This window comes from Heloderma suspectum, chromosome 13, assembly GCF_057233095.1.
Source record: "Heloderma suspectum isolate Gila_16-S chromosome 13, 16-S_ref, whole genome shotgun sequence".
In the NCBI taxonomy this organism is placed as follows: domain Eukaryota; kingdom Metazoa; phylum Chordata; class Lepidosauria; order Squamata; family Helodermatidae; genus Heloderma; species Heloderma suspectum.
This window is the reverse complement of record NC_139470.1, coordinates 20199792-20221071: the sequence shown is the minus strand read 5'-3', so window position 1 is coordinate 20221071 and position 21280 is coordinate 20199792. Positions and strand designations below refer to the sequence as shown.

At 49.3% G+C, this 21280-nt stretch overlaps 1 protein-coding gene across 1 annotated transcript in view; it reads right to left on the bottom strand.

Moving 5' to 3' along the window:
* The window catches only part of KSR2 (kinase suppressor of ras 2), a 349744-nt gene that overhangs the window by 285221 nt on the left and 43243 nt on the right, over positions 1-21280 (bottom strand). The window contains exon 3 of the mRNA XM_084819248.1: positions 13999-14149. Within this exon, the coding sequence (XP_084675374.1) occupies positions 13999-14149 (151 nt within the window). The remainder of the gene's footprint in view (positions 1-13998; positions 14150-21280) is intronic.

Sequence of the window (21280 nt, the reverse complement as noted above, 5' to 3'; positions counted from 1 at the left end):
CAGCCCTTTGCTCAACTTCATAGAATCGTAGGGTTGGAAGGGGCCTACAAGACCATCGAGTCCAACCCCTTGCTCAGTGCAGAAGCCTGATTCCCAGGCGGTCTCCCATCCAAGTACTAACTGGGGCTGACCCTGCTTAGCTTCCAAGATCAGACAAGATCGGGCACATCCAGCCCTTTGCTCGACTTCATATAATCGTAGGGTTGGAAGGGGCCTATGAGACCATCGAGTCCAACCCCCTGCTCAGTGCAGGAAGCCTGATTCCCAGGCAGTCTCCCATCCAAGTACTAACCGGGGCTGACCCTTCTTAGCTTCCGAGATCAGACGAGATTGGGCGCATCCAGCGCTTTGCTTGTTTGCGAGTAGCTCAAGCAGCCAGAGATGCTGCAAGGATAGAACGGGGGGGAAATGGTAAAAGAAAGAGCACACAGGAGGCCCTCTGCCACCTCCTTCCAGTCAGGTAAGCACTCAAGCCCTGCACTCTGAGAAATGTGGGGGAAATTCTCAACATCCCAACGAAAGAGGAAGAAAAACGACTGCCTCTTTCGCGGGGAAACAAAGAGGTTGCCAAAGGGCAAGTGGAGTTTCGGCACAGCACTACTCTAAAGCCTCGAGCCAGCGCTGAGGAACAGTTATGCATTTTGCCCAATTGGTGTGTGTGTGGTGGTTCAAGGGTAGCAAATGTAATGTCATGCATGAATGAAGCCGGGAAGAAAAGGCAGTCAGGGGAGAGCAGAGCGCAAGCGGAACTGTAATTACAGGGCAGGGGGTGGGGGGGGAGAAATTTCTCCTCTTTTAAATGTAAACAAGACTCCAGAAGCCAACTTTCTCCCTGGGCAGGGGAGATGCAAAGCATGAAGTTGTGACAGGTTTTCCCCGGACGTGGCACAGCTGGATGCTTCCGTCCAGCCAACTCAGCGGCGTGAAATCAATACCTCCCTGCAGAATTTAATTTCTTCCTCTCAACTTGCCCGCACCGCCACCCCGGCCATACCCCTCTGCCTCAAAACAAGAGAAGCATTTGAGTTGATTTAATAGCGCGTTCATTTCTCATTTCAGGTTGTGCAAGGATATTGCCATGAGCCTCTTGCTGACACCTTCATCAAATTAAAAGATGGATGTTAGAGGCCTGCATGGAATGCTAATGTTAATGCTAATAATAATAACGGCTTGGGGAGAGGTTACCTGAAGGATTGTCTCCTCCCATATGTACCTGCCCAGACCCTAAGATCAGCTTCAGTGGTCCTTCTCCAGAAGCCCGTCAAAGGAAGAGAGGTGGGTGGCTACCAAAAAGAGGGCCTTTTCTGCTGTGGCACCCTGGCTGTGGAATGAACTCCCAGACAGGCTCGCCTGGCACCTACATTGTGCTCTTTCCAGTGCCGGGTGAAAACTGTTTATTTTCCCATGTTTGTCTTTTAGTCCAGTTGTTTCAAATCTGTTAATGTATTTTCAACCTCTGCATTGCTTCTAGGTTTTATTTTGGCCGTACTTTTATACTATAGTTTTAAATTTTTAATTTGTATATTGTATTTTATGCAGTATTTTGTTGTTTTAATTGTTGGGAAACACCCAGACAGCTTCAGCTACTGGGTGGTACAGAAACCTAATTCCTAAATTAATTATAATAATAATGTCATTCTCTCTTTCTTCCATATAAGGCAAATAAAGTCCCCCATACAGTTCTTGACCATACCCAGATCTAGTTTGCTTCAACAAGGCGGACACCTCCTGCGCTTTCACACCATGCCATTTCCTCACCCCTCTCTTGCAAAATCCTTGCCCTCCCACAGATAATGTCAAGGCAAGAAAAACCCACAGCCTCCCAACCCTACAAGGGGACACCCGGCTCCTCATTTCTCCAGAGTACTTTGCTGCTCTTGCTTTCCTGTTGGCCTCCCAGATGCCAGAAATGAAGTTCATCTGTCCTTTGGGTGGGTCTGAACAGGGCCTCCTTCAATTGCCTTGCCTAGTGGCAAGTGGCTGGAAGCCACCATTCTGAACTTCCCACAAGGCCCCTGAAGCCACATCGCTCCCAGGGGCATTGTGGGAAAAGTGAATGGCAGGCAGCTCCCAGACCCAGCTGCCCAGCACAGGAGGGGGGTGGGGTCTTGAGCAGCTGCCTGAGTATACATGCTGGCACTGCCTTATCCTTGGGGCTTTAGCTACCTGTGCTTCCTGGGGCCAGGTGGCCACTTGGCAGCTGTCTCTGGGTCCAAAATGGGGCGAAGTGATGTAGTGACGGCCACCCATTTGGATGGCTTTAAAAGGGGCTTAGACAAATGCATGGAGGAGGTTCTATCAATGGCTACTAGTCCTGATGGCTCTGTGCCACCTCCAGTAGCAGAGGCAATATGCCTTTGTACACCAGTTGCTGGGGAACATGGGCGGGAGGGTGCTGACACAAATCATGTCTGGTTTGTGGGTTTCCCATGGGCAGCTGGTTGTCCACTGTATGAACAGCATGCTGGACTAGGTGGACCCTTGGTCTGATCCAGCAGGGCTCTTCCTATGTTCTTATGTTCTTAAACAAATGGGCAGTGGCGGCACTCCCAAAAAGGGAACCTTTTTTTTTTGCATCCAGGCTGTTATTTCCATAGATCACGTTACACAGACGCACGTTTCAAATACTTGTGAAATAGCTTGCAGCACTTAAAATCCACACACACCACAAACAACTGGCTTCTTCACAGCACTGGGGCCCTGAACTCGACCCTGGAGAGACCATCAGCTAAAATCCTTTCAGCATTGTAGTTCCCGGCAAAAGATTGACAGACATAAACTTGACACCAAATGATCATAAACAAGACCTCATAGAGTGACCAAGAGAATCCAGACCTGGTACATATCCAGGTATAAAAGACGTTGATCTCCATGAGGTCTTGTCAGCTAGGGCCTACTTTAAACACCAGGGTAGGCCTAGTTGACACCCCTCTTCTGACTGCCGTTCTGGTCTGAACCTTTCGCCCACAACCGCAGAGAATGCTGCAGGGGGGCACTGTTCCTCCCTCTTAATTTGACCTCTCCCCCTGGGTGACACACTTGATCCCCTCCTCCTCAGAATCGTCTCGTTCTCCAGTTCCCACCATATTGGGCAATAAATCCTGTGACATGAAGCCAGTGGAGGCTGGTGGCTCTGATTGTGGTGGGGCTGTGAATCAGAGAATGGTAGGGTTGGAAGGGGCCTATAAGACCATCGAGTCCAACCACAAATGTAAATCCATTCTGGGTTTCAGTGAGAACCACCCAGAACTCTGAACCCATTTTGAGGATATGGTTCAGCACCTTGGAGAGCTCTTTTAGGGTTCTGGCTGGTTCTGACTGAAACCCGGAATGGATTTACTGCCCCACCAAAATCAGAGCCACCAGCCTCCACCGCATGAAGCTATATCTTACAGCCGGGCCAGATCAGATGTGACACTCCCTGTTGTCATGTAACCAGTTGCAGAGTCAGGCTGCACCACTTCCCCAAGCCTTGAGGTTTCCACTACAATACTGGAGTCTAAACCATCCCTCTCCGATTGAGAATCAGACCCAGACTCCACAGTATTCAGGCCCTCTGTGATGCTTGGCCAGGCCCCACAAAGAGGTGAGCTCTCTCAGGGATGAGTGCTCACTGAGGGGATCTTCCCAAGTTCCCCCTCCCTCCAGCTGCCCCCTCCAGCCCCCCCCCCAAAAAAACCCTGGAGCTGACAGGGAGGTGGTGGGCTCTCCCACACTGGAGGCATTCAAGAGGAAGCTGGACAGCCACTTGCCAGGGATGCTTTGATTTGGATTCCTGCACTGAGCAGGGGGTTGGGCTTGATGGCCTTGTAGGCCCCTTCCAACCCTACTATTCTATGGTTCTATGACACTGGATCCATAGCTGCATCAAATCATATAGTAAGGTCAACTCTACTGTGGCCCCAGCAGCTTATACATGGGATAGCACAACAAAACAAAATTCACCTGCCCACATGGCCAGAGAGTCCACATGACTGGATCCCAGCAGTCACCCAACTGCTGTGACTTCATATGCAACCACTTCACCACCAAGGAAGGTCTAAACTCTAAGAGCCAGAGCATTCACTCAACAAGACAACACTGACATTAGGGCTGGCTCTGCCATTAGGCAGAATGAGGCAGCCAGCTCAGGCGACAGATGCTGAGGGCAGCGCTAGCCGTCTTGGCTGGTCTTCCTGAGCCACACACACACACATCATCGAGCAAAGGCTGGATGCACTCGATCTCATCTGATCTCAGAAGCTAAGCAGGGTCAGCCCCAGTTAGTACTTGGATGGGAGACCACCTGGGAATCAGGCTTCCTGCACTGAGCAGGGGGTTGGGCTCGATGGTCTTATAGGCCCCTTCCAACCCTATGATTCTATGAAGTCGAGCAAAGGGCTGGATGCGCCCGATCTCGTCTGATCTCAGAAGCTAAGCAGGGTCAGCCCCGGTTAGTACTTGGATGGGAGACTGCTTGGAAATCAGGCTTCCTGCCCTAAGCAGGGGGTTGGACTTGATGGTCTTGTAGGCCCCTTCCAAGCCTATGACCCCAGCTCTTCCTAGTGGAGATGAGGTGTCCCTGTTGCTGGCCTCCATCCCTTCTTTGCACCTCCTAAGCTACCCTGCTGCCCTCAGGTTCTTCAAAGGAGGCTGTCCCTGGCACTGTGCAGAAGATTCAGCTGCCAGTCTGGTCAGCTTCTGTATGTAGAACAGAGGGGCGGGGCGGGGCGGGGCGGGGGGGGGGTCATCTTATCCTTAGCCTGGGAAATCAAAATGTCTTGGACCAGCAATGCCTGACACTATCCACAGTGCCCTCTGCTGTTTACCACAGGCCAAGCATGTTTATTTGTATCACAGAACAGAGTTGGGCACAAAAGTAGATCGGGCTCAAAAGTTAGGAACTCTGGGAGATACACAGTAGATTGGAAAGAGTATCTGAGTCCCAGTGGCTTAGCAACAGCAGCAGGAAAAAGGTGGCTGAAATGGAGAAAGCCTAGGGAGTGGATTTGTGTGTGACAGGACTGCAAGCTCAGTTCTGGTGCTAACACAAATTCCTAGGCCAAGTATTAAGTATTCAATAAATAGTAAACATGTATTCAGATTAGATAAATAGTAACATCGTATTCATATTAAATAAAGAGTAAACATGTATTCGTATTTATATTAACAAATAATAAATATTTCTTAAATGTCTTCAGAGGCTCCCTGCTCCTTAATTCAAATTCCATTCACCCATTTATTTATTGTGGTCAACAGGACCAAAATAAAACCAAGTAAGACACAACACTCTTAGATACAAATCAAAGTACAAACAACATAGGTATCATTATCTCACGTATACATATATATAATACAGCAAGTGACTTGTGGTGATCCCCCGCCCCCCAAAACAACCTTCCAGTGTGAGGTAGTTAATTACATCATTGTTCTCACTACTACTGATAAAAATCTGGACACTACTATGACATCTATGGGATTTTGTTTGTCAGCAAGTACTCAACATAGAGTTGATCTGAACTTCCTGATAATGGGCAGTCGTTTGCTGATGAGCTCCAGCATAACAGTCACAAGAATAGAACATGTTGCAGAGATTCCACCTCCTGGTAATTAAAAGGACAGACCCTCAAGGACAGCGGAACACCAACACACCTTCCCCAAAGGCACATGCAGGTTCCTAAAATAGGCAGCTGGTTCAGAAGGATTTCTATATTGAATGCCTAAGAAACCAGGTGAGCAAGCGGCAAATGCACAAGTAGAAAGTTCCCAAAATGAAAGGTCCCAAAGTCTTTGCTTTTATTAGGGTTAACCAGAGTCTGATCTGATTTGAAAAAGGAAGGAGAGTATCACCCTGCTTCCTTTTTCAAATCGGATTCAAATCGGTTTCAATCATTTGGGCAACAGATTTCATCCAAGGACTACTATACCTATCATCAGGAAGATATGACACCAACTCATAGCCAGATCTTGAGCCAAACATTGCAGGCTCTCACATCAAAAGGAGGCTGCCAGGTTTTCAATAGCATGGCTGCATTAGGAACATGTCTTGGAATGTGCAAAAGAGCTTGTAAAAAGTTAACTTGAACACAATTTAGATCCAAAGACACTCTCTTAATACAAGAGCTGAGGTGCTGTCTTGGTATTAGAGCCTCCAACAGCTATAGGAATATGCTGCCCCCTTTTGGTGTAAAAGAAATATAATATAGCAGACGGGCTAACTAGTAAAGCTTTCTGGGATACACAAGATCTATGTGTAGACCAAGACCACACTACCTAAGTGGGAGAACAGTCAATGCTTTATTCAGGATCCTCCCAGCCAAAGGCCATCATCTTCTGGCTCAGAGAATGAGTCCCTAGCACAACCTCCATCTCCCCAGCCTCACAAAAGTCTCAGGCTACAAAATCAGGCCAGGACCCTTTAACAATCCAGTCTGTTCCTCTAGGTTTAACACACTAGAGGTCTTGTCAGCCTACATAATGCTTCAGGTGGTTTGTGCACCCTGCTGAGACAACACCTTCCTATTGTTCTAGGAGGGGAGAGCTCCAGCCAGCAGGACCCACTTGGAGCTATCCAAGGTCCTACTTTCTTCTTGCCTTGATCTTCCCTCCTGCCTTGATCTTGATGCCAGCTTCCTCTGAAAGCCTCAAGGAACCACAGAACAGAACACTATTTTGCCACCCGATGGACCTTGTGGTTCTAGTAGACAACAACAACAACAACAACAACAACCAGTAGATCTATCAAACTTGAAATCTGCTCAGCCTTGCAGTAGAGATATCAAACTAGGTCTCCCTGCTTGGTCTTTGCAAAGTTTGCAAGATGATAGTATTGAGTTGCATTTTTTGTTTTATACTCTTTTTATGGCTCATGCAGAAATTGTTAGCTTCCTTGAGTGCCCACTGAGCAGAGAGGCAGACTAGAATTTTAAAAATAATGTTAACCAGTGGGAACTGCAACAAAACATTGCAGTGGGTCTGCCCCCTAACAGAAGTGCTCATGTTCAGTGTTCCAGTCAGCAAAGCCATCCACCAGGATATTTTGGGCTGTAAGACAAGGGTGGACAACCTTCTTGTGTCTAGGGGCTGCAAACATCCCTCCAAAACACATTGGGGGCTGTATAATTAGATAGGGGTGAGCTCAGGACACACACATACATAGAATCATAGAACAGTAGGGTTGGAAGGGGCCTACAAGGCCATCGAGTCCAACCCCCTGCTCAGTGCAGGAATCCAAGTCAGAGCATCCCTGACAGATGGCTGTCCAGCCTCGTCTTGAACGCCTCCAGTGTGGGAGAGCCCACCACCTCCCTACGGAATGGGTTCCATTGTCATATCACTCTAACAGTCAGGAAGATTTCCTGATGTTCAGCCAGAATCTGGCTTCCTATAAGCCCATTCTTCCGTGTCCTGCACTCTGGGATGATCAAGATGAGATCCTGGCCTTCCTCTCTGTGACAACCTTTCAAGTACTTGAAGAGCACTATCCTATCTCCCCTCAGTCTTCTCTTCTCAAGGCTAAACATGCCCAGTTCTTTCCATCTCTCCTCATAGGGCTTGTTTCTAGTCCCCTGATCATCTTGGTTGCCCTCCTTTGTTGCCGCACCTTTGTTGCCACCCATATGCATTCACAGAGACACGCAGACACACAGACACTCTTCCTCTCCCTACCAATGATCCGAATCAGTGCAGGATGGATTTTAACCTGCCCCCACCACATACACAACCCCTACCCCCACTAGTACTGAGGAAACAGCAATCTCTGCATTGGGATCACTGAGAGGGGGTGAAGTTAAAGCCTCTCTCCCCCCACCCACGATCCTAATCAAGATCACTGTTTCCCTCCTCCTAATAGCAGTGGGAAACAGTGATCTGTTCCCTGCCACCCAAGTGATAGCTGATTCACTGGGCATGGGGTACAGTGGGAGGGGCATCTTGGGGCTGCTGGGCCATATGCAGCTTACAGGTTGTCCACATGTAAGGGGGCACTCCCATACACACACTTTATTTTCCATTAGCCTTTCCTAACAATCCATGGCTCCTGAAGTTCACTCTTCATGCTTAGCCCTCCAACAACTGTTCTGGGGAGAGGGAGGGCTGCTCCCTTTACAGAAAATGTTCTGCATTTCCTCGAGTGTGCAGATACTTCCCCTCTTAATTCTTGGTGGCCCCCTTTTTGTTTCAAGCCCATTGGCACTCAACCACCTGGGTTCACTATTAGAGGGAATTCTGTTCTACTTCTTTTGCTGTGAGCATTATTTGAGAAACATCCTGACCATCGTTCCCATTGCTTCCATTAGGGGCTGGTTCTTTGTTCATTTCACCCAACATACCCACACACCACAACCCGGCAATTTGGTGCATACCTAGCATCTGCAGGATATGGCGCCTGCCGGCCATTGTGGAATTTGCCCTGAGGTTGCTAGGCAACTGCTATGTTGTTTTCCCTTTGAGCCCAACAATCAGCAAATGGTCAATTATAATTCAGAGGGACACACGGAGAGGGCGAAGAGAAAGCAGGAGGACAGATTCTGTTTTATACTATTATAAGAGGGTAACGAAGACAAAATATTTCTTTTGCCTCTCCAGCAGTATTCTCTGACTTCCTTTGGCACTCCTGCTTTCAATAAACCATTGGCAGCACTGGCTTGAGAATCTTCTGCCTTCAGGCATCCCAGGGCTCACAATCAGCAACCAGTTTCTGAAACAGATTCTGTGCCACGTGAATGAGAAAACCTCCCAGAGACAACAGTATGGGTGTTTTCACCCTGAGAGTCTTACAAGGGCTCTTGCTTCAATCTATGCAGGCCAGAATGCTCATTTGCATTACAAAGGCCTCACTTCCGCTTGCGCTTCTGCATTAACAGCGGACCAGAGATTCACATCAATAGGACAATAGAGGTTCAAAGGCATTTTAAGCCTCACTTGGGAGACTGCTCTAGAGTGGGGGTGGGGAACCTACAGCCCTCCAGATCTCGTTGGGCTCTAATTCCCATCAGCCTCAGCCAACATGCCTGGTCAGGGTCAGGGGTGATAGAGGTCAAAATTCAACAATATCTGAAGGGCTATAGTTTCCCCATCTCTGCTTTAAGGTGACTGGTCAGTCAAGGCCAGGGATGGGTAGGAATTTCAGTTCAGTTCAGTTTCAGTTCAGAATTTACCAAAATTCACAAATATCTCATTACCTTGGTGGGTGATTGTGAACTGCCCAGAGAGCTTTGGCTATTGGGCAGTATAGAAATGAAATGAAATAAATAAATAAATAAATGGTGGCAAAGGCTTACATTGCTGGGTGTTGTTGTAGCTTGGGTTCTACTCGAGATCAGGTCTTTAGAAGTGGTCTGAATAGGTCAGGTTTCACATCACAGGGTAGCCAGGCAAGAACAGATCAGCACCACGGAAAGCTTAGAGAGGTACTGGGACTGGAAGCCAGAGATGATTGTCTGTATATTGCTCAAACAAAGAGCAGAGCAAGACTGAGCCTTAAATAAGAGTACGGCTTCATTTAGTCTGATTGGGTATGCTCTATACTGACTGAAACATTGTCTCTTAAAAGGGATTGGCCTGTTTCAGGAGCTTCAAGCTGTGACAACATGAGAGTGGCTGTGGCAGACTAGTGTTTTCATGGCCAGATTCTGAGGATGACAATGTGACCTCTTCTGGAAGCAGAGGATGAAGACCCAAGGTCCTGGTTCATGACAGCAGGCTGGACACCCAAAGACAGCTGTGTTATTGGTGCACATCTAGATGTTCTTTATTGCAGCCTTCCTCAAGCTGGTACCCTCCAGATGTTTTAGACTACAACTCCCATCAGCTTGAATCAGCATGGCCAATGGTCAGGAATGATGGAACTATAGTCCAGCCACACCTGGTGTCATGCCTCCCTCAGACTCCTCCAAGGATGAAGGGGAATGACAGGCTCCAGACCCATGGGAAGGGACCAGTGCAGAAGGAGCCTAACCCCCCTCACCTCCTGTGGATGTTTCTTGTCCAGTTGTAGCCTCGCCAGAGGAAGGGCAAAGCACCTCCAACCCCAGCAAAGCGAAGGTGTCTGCATGTAAGAGAACGATGTAGGAGGGCCTGTATCTGGTTAAGACAGAGAGGCTCCCAGAAACAAGAAGACTGATTTCATGCAGATGCTCCAGGATGCTGCAGTTAAAAGCCGAGAGCAGACAGGGCCAAGGCTGCTGGAGAACAACGTTGTTATTATATGCCAGGTCTCCTCAGCCTCACCTCAGCTCTGAGCTGGAACCCCCACCTTGCTCATCTTCCCTGGTCTGTTGGACTTCGGACTGGGAAACGGACTTCTCTTTGCCACATCTCCGTGGATTTAAATGAACCGATAACACTTCCCTCTTCAGGCTCCTTTTCCCTCGCTCAGCCTTGGACAGGTTAACAACCCTGTTATCAGCTAGGGAGTTATCGTTGCCAGCTGCGGTCAGCTTGCAAGAACTGAGACCTGGAGAGCACCAGGTTGCCAAAGGCTGTTTTGTTTGATTGCTGTGAACTCCCACGATCACACCGTTCAAGCAAGCAGTCTCTCATTTTGCATCTTCTCTATTAGGGTCAATTCTTATAATCTATTTCTTTCAAACATTTTACGTGTGGTTGTTGTTCCCCATCCAGATCTAAACCCCTCTCTTGTTCCTGTGTGTTTTCTTTGGGGAGACTGGGGTTATGTGCGTGGGTGGGGTGGGGGTGGGGAATAGTTTTATTTCTAAGTGGTTCTATACCATAGCTGGTGTTTGGAATGGCAATTAATTCCCAGGCAGACGTATGATAAGGTACGTACATGGCACCACCCCAGTGCACATTCAACAACATTAGAGGTAACCTCCCCCCACCCCGACCGGGGTCGTGGTGGCTTAGTGGTTAAGACGCTGAACTGCAGACCGGAAGATCGGCAGGACAGCAGTTCGAGACCCGAGTGCTGCGTGACGGAGTGAGCTCCCGTCTTCAGTCCCAGCTCCTGCCAACCTAGCAGTTCGAAAGCAAGAAATTGCAAATGGATAAATAGGTACTGCCTCGGCAGGAAAGGTAACAGCATTCCGTGCACCTCGGTGTTCAGTCATGCCGGCCACATGACCACAGAAGCATCTTCGGACAGCGCTGGCTCTTCAGCTTAGAAACGGGGATGACCACCACACCCTAGAGTCGGACACGACTGGTTGGGGACACCTTTACCTTTTACCCCCCACCCCAAATGCTCACCAAGAAAGCTCACAATTACTGAGATGATTCTGAGTCAAGCTGATGGGAGTTCAGCCATCACTACAAATAAATACAGGGGAGGGGACATTTGGAGGAGATTTGGGATAGGAAGAACTATCAATCAAACTCCATAATATCCACATGTTGGATCAGGCCAAGCCAACTACTGCCTGAAGAAGGGATCTCCAAAAAAGCCTCACCATCATCCCTGGTTCTGAGCTAGGACCCTCCAAATTTGGTATACCATCGTGAGACACTCTCAAAAAACCAGTTTTGTCAATCTTCATTTTGGCCAGAGATGGGAAGTTTCTTACTTCCCTGTGAAACAGGTTCTCCTCTTAAGGGATCCTCTTCTGAGTTCTGCCCCTTCCTGGGAGAGAAAGGAAATTTCTGTCCAAGAATTTTATGAAATGTTTGCACATCCACATAAAACCGCCTCCCTTTTTCCATATTGCTGAGCATCTTGAACATCCTGCTTTATCTGGATGGGGTTTGTTTGGTGTTCTGAGCAAAGAGTTGCAATTGGAACTCAAGACACCTGAGCCAAGGCACAGAAACATTACCAAGCATAGTCTGGGAGAAAATCCCCAATCCAAAATATGATGCCCATTCATAAGAGGAAAAAGAACCCCTAAGACATCCCCAAGGGAAATTCAATTGGATCCCCACACAACCCACCATGTTCTTGCTGCGTGTAGCAATTCCTGGTAACTCTGTGTAAATGAGAGAAGCGCCCCCCCCCAAATGATTGATATGTTGGGGAGCACCTTTCTGTCTGCAAATGTGCCATAAATGAGCATAAAAAACACATCTTAAGATAGCCATCAAAAAGTCTAAAGCTCAGAGAGGTTCTTTTTCCACAACTGCACTCATCTTCAAGCACCCAATATAACCTTTTCCTGTTTTGTGATTCCTGGACAAGGGCAACATTATTTGTTCTAAATAGGGCTGCACCAGAAGTATTAGATTTTGTAGGTTCTAGGGAGTGGGGCAGTGGGTAAAAATTGTAGTTAAAAGGGAAGAAAAAAGTTTCTTCAGATTCACCTGTAAATCATGGAATAGTATAGTAGGGTTACAAGGCCCCTTCCAGTCCAACCCCCTGCTCAGTGCAGGAATCCAAGTCAGAGCAGCCCTGACAGATACCTGTCCAGCCTCGTCTTGAATGCCTCCAGTGTGGAAGAGCCCTCCACCTCCCTAGGTAATTGGTTCCATTGTTGTGTTGCTCTAACAGTCAGGAAGCTTTTCCTGATGTTCAGCCGGAATCTGGCTTCCTCTAACTTGAGCCCATGATTCTGTGTCCTGCACTCTGGGATGATCGAGAAGAGATCCTGGCCTTCCTCTCTGGGGCAACCTTTCAAGTACTTGAAGAGCGCTATCATATCTCCCCTCAGTCTTCTCTTCTCAAGGCTAAACATGCCCAGTTCTTTCAGTCTCTCCTCAAAGGGCTTTGTTTCCAGTCCCCTGATCACCTTCGTTGCCCTCCTCTGAACCCTCTCCAGTTTGTCTGCATCCTTCTTAAAATGTGGTGCCCAAATCAACAAATATCCCCACCAGCAACGACAACCACTATGAATTTTGTCGGGGACGCGTGACCCCACAAAAGACAGGAAGGAGATATTTGGCATATCTTGAATTCTAAACACACTGCTATCAGCTCATGGCCAGCTGAACTCAAGGGGTATAGCCATCTCTAGATCTTGGGGCCAGGGAGGGGGATTGGACAAAGAATATGCAGTGTTTACTGAGCAACCACCAGCATGTATTCCTTCCAATTCTGGATAACCCAGAAGCAGCTGAAAAACACTTATGTAGTGCTATCAATGCGGGTGAGTTTTTAAAGATTAACGGTGAAGAGGACAGGTCTCTGTCCTGAGGTGCATACAATTTAAAAATGCAACATCAGTGCAGTAAGGCAGGAGAAGGATGGGCAGAAGACCGAAGGCAGGAGAGGGATGGACAGAAGACGGAAGGCAGGAGAGGGATGGGTGGAAGACGGAAGGCAGGGGAGGGATGGGGGGAAGACGGAAGGCAGGGGAGGGATGGGTGGAAGACGGATGGCAGGGGAGGGATGGGGGGGAAGACGGATGGCAGGGGAGGGATGGGGGGGAAGACGGAAGGCAGGGGAGGGATGGGGGGAAGATGGAAGGCAGGGGAGGGATGGGCGGAAGACGGAAGGTAGGGAGGGATGGGCAAAAGACGGAAGGCAGGGGAGGGATGGGGGGAAGACGGAAGGCAGGGGAGGAATGGGGGGAAGACGGAAGGCAGGGGAGGGATGGGCGGAAGACGGAAGGCAGGGGAGGGATGGGCGGAAGACAGAAGGCAGGGGAGGGATGGGACCCAGCTGCCTGAAATTTTGGTCTCTCCTTGGGGGTGTGGCTATGGGGACTACAAGTGCCTGTTCTTCAAAATTCACCCCTACACCACTGCTGGATGGCAAACAAATCTCTCGCTTGAGGAGGGAGAGAGAGAATCTACCCCAGGTCACTAGTGGGCTATGGCACAAGTGGAATGATTAAACCAGGTCCACATTCCAAGTACTGTAGCTTGGAGCATGACAAGAGCACAGGGGGCAGAGCAGCAGAAGCAACAGAAGGCGCCCATGTCCCTGAGGATGCTCTGTTGACCAGCATTCTCCAACCTGATGTCATCCAGACAGGTTGGACTGCAACTCCCAATGACCATGCTGGCTGGGCATTCTGGGAGTTGCAGTCCAACGCATCTGGAGGACATCAGGTTGGGGAGGCTGCCATTGACAGTTGCACATGTTCTGGTTCGTGGTCATCGGGAGGAAGAGAAAGCATTCTTCCGCACCTGACTTATGGACGCTCCGGAGGCAGGAGAGTGAGGCGTTGAGCCGAGCGCACTCCTCCTGGTTGGCCCCAAACTTCTCCACCGTCTCGCAGACCTGCTCATCAGTCATTTCCATAAGGTCCTCCAGGTTCAACTGGCCTGGAGTGATTTCCTAGAGGAAGAAAGGAGGACATGGCATTATAAAGAAGAGGGTCTCGTCCTGCCAAGTTGAAGTGATAGGGTTCAGCTACTGGTGGCCCACAAACTCAATCTTGCCCTTTCTGAAAGAGATCATCCATCAGAAGAGGGCCTGTAAGAAAAATGTTCCCATGTGGAATGCTGCTGTTCAGGATTCCAGACAGCCATGACCTTTCCCAAGAGACTCCATTCCATTCCATCTCCCCTCCCCCATCCCATGGTTTCTATTCGTATCCCCAACAGTCAGTCAGTGTTCCATGACCACTGAGCAAGCTCACTCCTCTTTGGGCTCTTTTGGGGCCCATTCCCTTAGGGGGTTCCCCACTCCCCGAAAAAGATGTTTTGTATTTCTGTAAACTTTGGGCTTCCCCAAAGCCTGCCGATACTTGGCTCTTATGTGTGGGTGCCATTTTGGCTACATAAGCCGTGGCATTCCCTGCTTGAACATCAGAAATGGAAGGGGACGATTATTATTACTGCTATCCAAAGGGACAGGGTTCAGCACCTTGGATAGCTCCTTTAGAGCTCTGGCTGGTTCTGACTGAAACCCGGAATGGATTCATGGCCCCATCGAAATCAGAGCCACCGGTATCCACTGCTTTGAACAATCTTCTGAAGCATTATATATGCAGCAATAATAATCTGCCAGAATCATAGAGTTCTGGCTGGTTCTGACTGAAACCCAGAGTGGATTCACAGCCCCACCAAAATTGGAGCCACCATCCTCCACTGGTTCAAAGTCCTTTGTACACATGTATTTATTTATATTTATTTGTGGCATAGATATCCTGCCTTGAAGAGCTCAAAGTGGTGTAGACGGTTCTTCCCCACTTCTCATTTTACCCTCGGAAGCACTCTCCAAGATACATTAGGCCAGAGAGAAGCAACCACTTTTGGTCCGGGGGCCGGATTGTGCCCCCCTGGACCAAGTCGGGGAGCCTGGTGATGTCAAGGGGTGGCACCCCACCCTGAAACTCCTCCCCCTCCTGTGACATCATCCAGCCCCACCCACATTTCCTTTCCCCATGCATGGAGAAAGGGACTGAACAGCACAGAGAAAGGGGCTCTGATCTATTCACCCTACCCCACCCACTCTGCGTTGCAGAGATGATGCTCAATTTCATGTGCCTCAGCTTTTCCTTTTACAATGGAGTGCTGCTGTGTTCAAAAGAATGCTTTCCTGTGATACTTCCCGCTGATGGCGACCCCCTTGGCTCTGCCTAAGGTGACCCTACCTTCTCCCCAACCAACTCTACTGGGCTCCAGCCACCACTGACATGCCCTGTCCATCAACCTTGCCCAACCTGGTGCCCCCCAGATGTTTTGGACTTCAGCTCTGACACTGCACCACTAACTACATTAAGCCATCTCCCACATCACCTGAACAGATCTGCAGAAATTAGCAAACATTCTTTGCCTCTTCCTTCCGGCCGCAGAAGGTTTGACTGCATGGAGCAGCGCTGCCCTCTTGTGGGTCTGCTGGAGGAGTGCAGTGCCACCCAAGAGCACCTCTGTCTTGCTGTGTGCCTTCAACTAACTCCTCTTTCCCTGGTCTTGGCCAGGCAAGCTGGGGACTGCACAGAACCTTTGCTCCCCAGGCTCAGGAGCATCCCTCAGATGAGTTCCATGGGAGCTCTACTCCCAACAGGACTGCACAGTGCCCTGGAAAATGAAAACCTAGCTTGGGGGAAAGAGGCTTTCCTACATCACCATCTGAACTGTTAATATATTCAGGGTTGGCATGGACAGGCACTTGCCAAGGGCCCACACCCCAACAGGGGCCCTCTGCTGAGACCCCCTGGAGTTGCTCCTCTGCTTCCCCATTGCAACCTGCTTGTTCTCCCTCCTTTCGCTCTGATCCAGACAACAGTGGTGGTGAGAAGGAGCAGAAGCAGATGCCACTGTCTACAGGGAGACATTTTTCTCCCTCTCTCAAAATACTAGAACCCGGGGTCATCCCATGAAGCGGACTGGCGGAAGATCCAGCACAGATAAAAGGAATGACTTCTTCACACAGCACAGAGTTAAACTATGGGATTCGCGACCACAGGATGTAGCGATGGCCACCTGTTTGGATGGCTTTCAAAGGGGGTTGGACAAATTCCGGGAGGAAAAGGCTGTCAATGGCTCCTAGTCCTGATGGCTATGTGCTACCTCCAGTACCAGAGGCAGTGAGCCTCTGTACATCAGTTGCTGGGGAACATGGGGGGGATGCTGTTGCACTCATGCCCTGCTTGTGGGTTTCCTGAGGGCAGCTGGTTGGCCACTATGTGACCAGGATGCTGGACTAGATGGACCCTTGGTCTGATCCAGCACGGCTCTTCTTATGTTCTTACTTGCTCACTGGTAGGGATGTACGAAAGTTCCGCCATGGATCTCGGGGAGGCCGAATGCCAGCGTATTCAGCCCCCCGAAATCGGTGGCGGAACGGCCCGCCACCCCCCCGCCACCCCCCCAGGACGGGACTTACCTTGGGCGGATCTTCCTGGCGGCGGCGATGCGGCGGCGGCGGCGGCCGGTCTTCTGACCAGCTGCCGCTGCCGCCATTTCCAGGTTAAAAAAAACAAAACAAAAAAACATGATAGGCTACGTAAAGATTTACATAGCCTATCGCAGCTAGATTTTAAAAAAACACCGTGATAGGCTACGTAAATCTTTACGTAGCCTATCATGGCTGACTTAAAAAACAACAACAACAACGTGTGTACGCAAATGATGGCGGCCATGGCCGCCGCCATTTGCGTTCCTTATTTTGGCACGTCTTAGCCTACGTCAAGATTTACGTAGACTAAGACGGCGAAAATAAGGGGGATGCAAATAGCGTAGACGCCTCCCCCCCAACATCAACATAATCCGCGGAAAGGTAAGTCACTTTCGTACATCCCTACTCACTGGCTCTCTGCCTGCCAAGCAAGCAAGTGGTAGCAATGATGAGAAAGAGGAGGAGCAGCAGCTGGGGATAATGGTGGTGAGAAAGCAGACTCCCTGAGGGAGGGGGCCCACTGAGGGTGTCTTGCCCAAGGGCCCTCAAAAACCTGGAGCACTGATTATCTCTAGGACTTAGACAAAAGGCAAATCACTTCCTGTTTCCATGTGACTTGCTTCACTGTCCCATATATTTAGATATGAGGGCAGAGCAATAATTTGGGGAGGCAGGGCCAGCCAAGACATTTTGCTGCCTGAAGAGAATCAGCAAACGGCAGCAGCACCACCACCCCACTCTCCCTGCTAAGGTACATAGTACCAAAGGCGACCCAAGTGTTTTTGCCACCTGAGGTACAAAAAAACCAGAAGTACCTTTTCCTGGCACTAAAAATACAGTAACAAGCAATTAAGCCACTAATAGTTTGCTGCCCTTTCAGGACACCCAAAATTCGCTGCCTGAGGTGACCGCCTCACTTTGCCTAGAAGAAAGGCCAGTTCTGGCGGGGAGGTAAGGCCATGGAAAGCATTGAAGAGAAGGAAAGGGAGCAAGAACTGTGTACGAGACAGCAAAGGAATCTGCTGTAGCACTGAAGGAATGGCATCGCATGGCACTGTAAGAGAGGCGATGGAGTTTTTGGAGACAGTTCCAGGCAGCGGCAAGAGGACAGAGGTATGACAAGGGGGATCCAGAGAGGACTGCCAAAAAGACGGCTTTGGGGCCATTCCTTCCAAGCCTTTAACAGCACCTTCTCCCGCAGTTTAGACCAGTGGAGGAGGGTGGGTTTCCGCTCTGGGTTTCAGTTAGAACCAGTCAGAACTCTAAAGGAGCTATTCGAGGTGCCAAACCTACTTAGGGGTTGGGTTCAGCACATTGGATAGCTCCTGTAGAGTTCTGGCTGGTTCTGACTGAAACCCAGAATGGATGCACTCCCCCACCAAAATAGGAGCCACCGGCCTCCACTGGTTTAGGCCCCGTTGTTGAAGATCTGGCCAAACATGCTGCAAGATTGATCGGGATGCGAAGCGAACCCATGGTGCATTGAGCTCAGTGTGGTTGATACTGACTGGCAGCGGCTCTCCAGGGTTTCAGGCAGGATTCTTTCCCAACCCTACCTGGAGATGCTGAGATCGAACCTGCGACCTTCTTCATGCAAAGCAGGTGCTCTCCCATTCAACTACACCCCTTTTGAAGGACATTGTCAATCTCCTTCCATCCACAGATAAACAAACAAGCCAACACCTTTTCTTTCAAGCTTTCTCAGTTGATGATGAAATGTGGATTCTTATTACTGCTGTCATCCTGGTTTGATTCGCTTGTGTTTTTTTCTCATGCAAGACTTAACTATTCTGCAGCTTGATCTTGTGTGGGTGCCCTACCAACTCCAATGGGACTTGACCTCACAGAAACACGGACAGTTTTTATGGCCTTAGAGAGCAATCCTACGATCCCTGGGCGTGCATTCCAAGGACCATAGCATTGTACGGATTCCCCCTTCTGCGGTCGGGGTCAGAGTTCTGACCTTTCTTCCCCACACCTGAAGAGACTCTGTAGGCTGTCTGGGGACAATGAGAATTGTAAGCCAACACATCTAGAAGACACTAGGTTGTAGAAGGCTAATGTAGACGATACGCAGCTAGATGGCCCAACAGTTTGATCAGAGCTGTGCGCAGCTGACCTCTCAAAATTCTCCACCTTATTTGTGGGCTGAGAAATCTGGGAAACAATTCCACTGAATTTTTCCAGGGGCAGGAGAAATTCTCAACACTTTCTCCCAGGTAGGGCTCCCCATTGGCAGGGCTTGTAGCACAGCTTCTTTCTTTTGTGGAAAGGTTTGGGGGCTTTTCATGTTGCAACAGCATCCGTTGTCTTGGCAGGCCGGCCCCCAGTTTATATCCACTGCAATGCAGGTGTCTGGCTCCAGGAATGAGGTGGAGTTAGTGCTTTGCCAAAATCTGTCTTCCAATTCCTAGGAGTTTTCTTCCCCCATGAAAGGGGCTTCTATTATTCTGGCTCATTCTCAGGATGGTCTATAATTTACGTCGGATTTATTTTCGTGGTGCTTTTGAGCTTACCTAATCACAACCAGCCTCCCAGGCTGCCCGCGTGTCCTGATCTGAAAAAGCCCCATGGGAGGAATTACCTCATGGGGCCTGAAACTGGGCTTTAATTGAAGTGTAGGAAGCTGAGGAGGCTACAGGCGGCCAGACAGATGATTGTACAGTGAAAAACAGGACGCTTGTGCTCACTCCTCGGCCACCTCCTAAGTGAGGTCAGCCCAAGAAACCCAAACCCAACCCTGGATAATTCCTCCGAAATGTCCTCACCATTGAATTCCTTTTTGAAATCAATTTCTCTTCTATCAAACTGAATGAGAGCGGTCGAAAAAAATGTGGGAGAAATTTTTGGCATGCCACTCGGTTAGAGTCTATAAAAGGCAGCTTCCTCTCTTCCTCACCCAAGACTTCTCGCATCCAAATAGAGAATTGTGCCACAAGACCAGGGTGTTGAACCTCTTTCAGCCCAAGGCCTGAATGCCATTTCAGAGAAGCTTTCAGGGGCTGTATTCCAGTGGTGGGGGGGCCAAGGGGAAAAGGGGCGGGATCAAAACTGCCAGCATATTTTAGCTTAAAGCACTTACTGCCGGTAGCCATAGGAGAGGTATTTCAGCCTTTTAGAAAGGAGAAAAACTGCATAAAAGCTGGGAAACTACCAAACATTCAGTGACTGGGGAAAAGGGATGTGATCCTCTTGGGAATCCCAGAGGGACAGACTGGGATCCCATGAGAGTTGGATCTGAGCCCCAGTTCTGAGGTTCTGCACCCCATACTAGACCAATATGTTAGACACCAAGGAATGGCCTCAGAACAAGTGGAGAAAAGCTCTCTTTCCCAACCCAGTTGGGGGGAACATGAACGCAGCTGGGTTCCCCTTGCGCCATTCTAGTCCTTTCAGTTATCAAGTTGTGCTTGGAAATATGTGAATGACGCCTGCTGAAATCTTGCAAGACAGAAAGGAGGCTCTGTGACCCTCCTAGTGGTCAAGGGAGCAGCTTCAGTGGCCTGCCTGGGGCCCTCCCTGCAATGGCTAAAGCCCGAAGAAATGATGCAAAAGAAAAACAGCGGCTCAACAGGTTGCAGAATCCACCTATGTCCAGATTGCGGAATCCAGCTTCCCTTAAAGTGATTGATTTTATATTTTTATCTCACTTTTCCAACAAATATTGTCTCCCAAAGTGGCTCACAATTAAAAGGGGGTTAACTTCAGGGTTGCAAACTAAACAAAGAAAAGGCAGAGAAGGAGAGTTGAAGGACAAGGCAGAGGACAGCGATTAGTTTGACAATGCCAGAAACGTAGGGCTAAGTTGTAAACTGGCATTTCCATCCTCTTCTGTGGCCCCAGCTGCCCCCACCCTGCCAATTCCAGTGGCACGGCTGTGGCCAGCCACTACAGAGCCTTAGAAAAGCCCAGGTTCGCTTGATCCTTGCTAAGTTGTGTGTTTCTAGGTTCCCATATCAGTTTGCTGCAGTAGCTCAGCAGAAAACAACCTTCTTCTTTTTTGCAGATGGGGGCAGGAGTGCTGTCCATGGGGGAGGGCAGTCTGGGTGCTGGAAACTGCCCCCCAGACCACCCTAGGTTGCCCAAAGCGGCTTAGATGGAAGTGATGTAACTGAGCAGTGGTACAGACTGGTAATTTTAGATTCTGGACTTCATGGTTTTACAGCAGGGGCTGTCTGTAGATGGCGACATATATTATTCACTTACTTCATAATGTATGTAGTGGGTCAGCCCAGCTGCAATGTGGGGACCGTTCTGCTTATTCTGCTGAGCAGGACCTTGGACTACTGCTCCAGAATCCTGTTCTGAAGTAGCACTGCAACTGATTCCGCAGCTCTGCTTCCCTTCACTGAACGCAGAGGCCAGGGTGGGCCTCTCCAGTGGAGGCTGGAGGCTCCAATGTCAGTGGGGCAGTGAATCCACTCCGGGTTTCAGTCAGAACCAGTTAGAACTCTAAAGGAGCTATCTGAGGTGCAGCTTGGATAGCTCCTTTAGTGTTCTGACTGAAACCTGGAGCGGATCCATCACCACCAGGCTCCACTGTTCCTCCCCTAACTTTAGCAGTCCCAGGGCAACTGGCCATTGGAGACATCTATTTGTTAGTTCTATATGTGCATGCCAAGC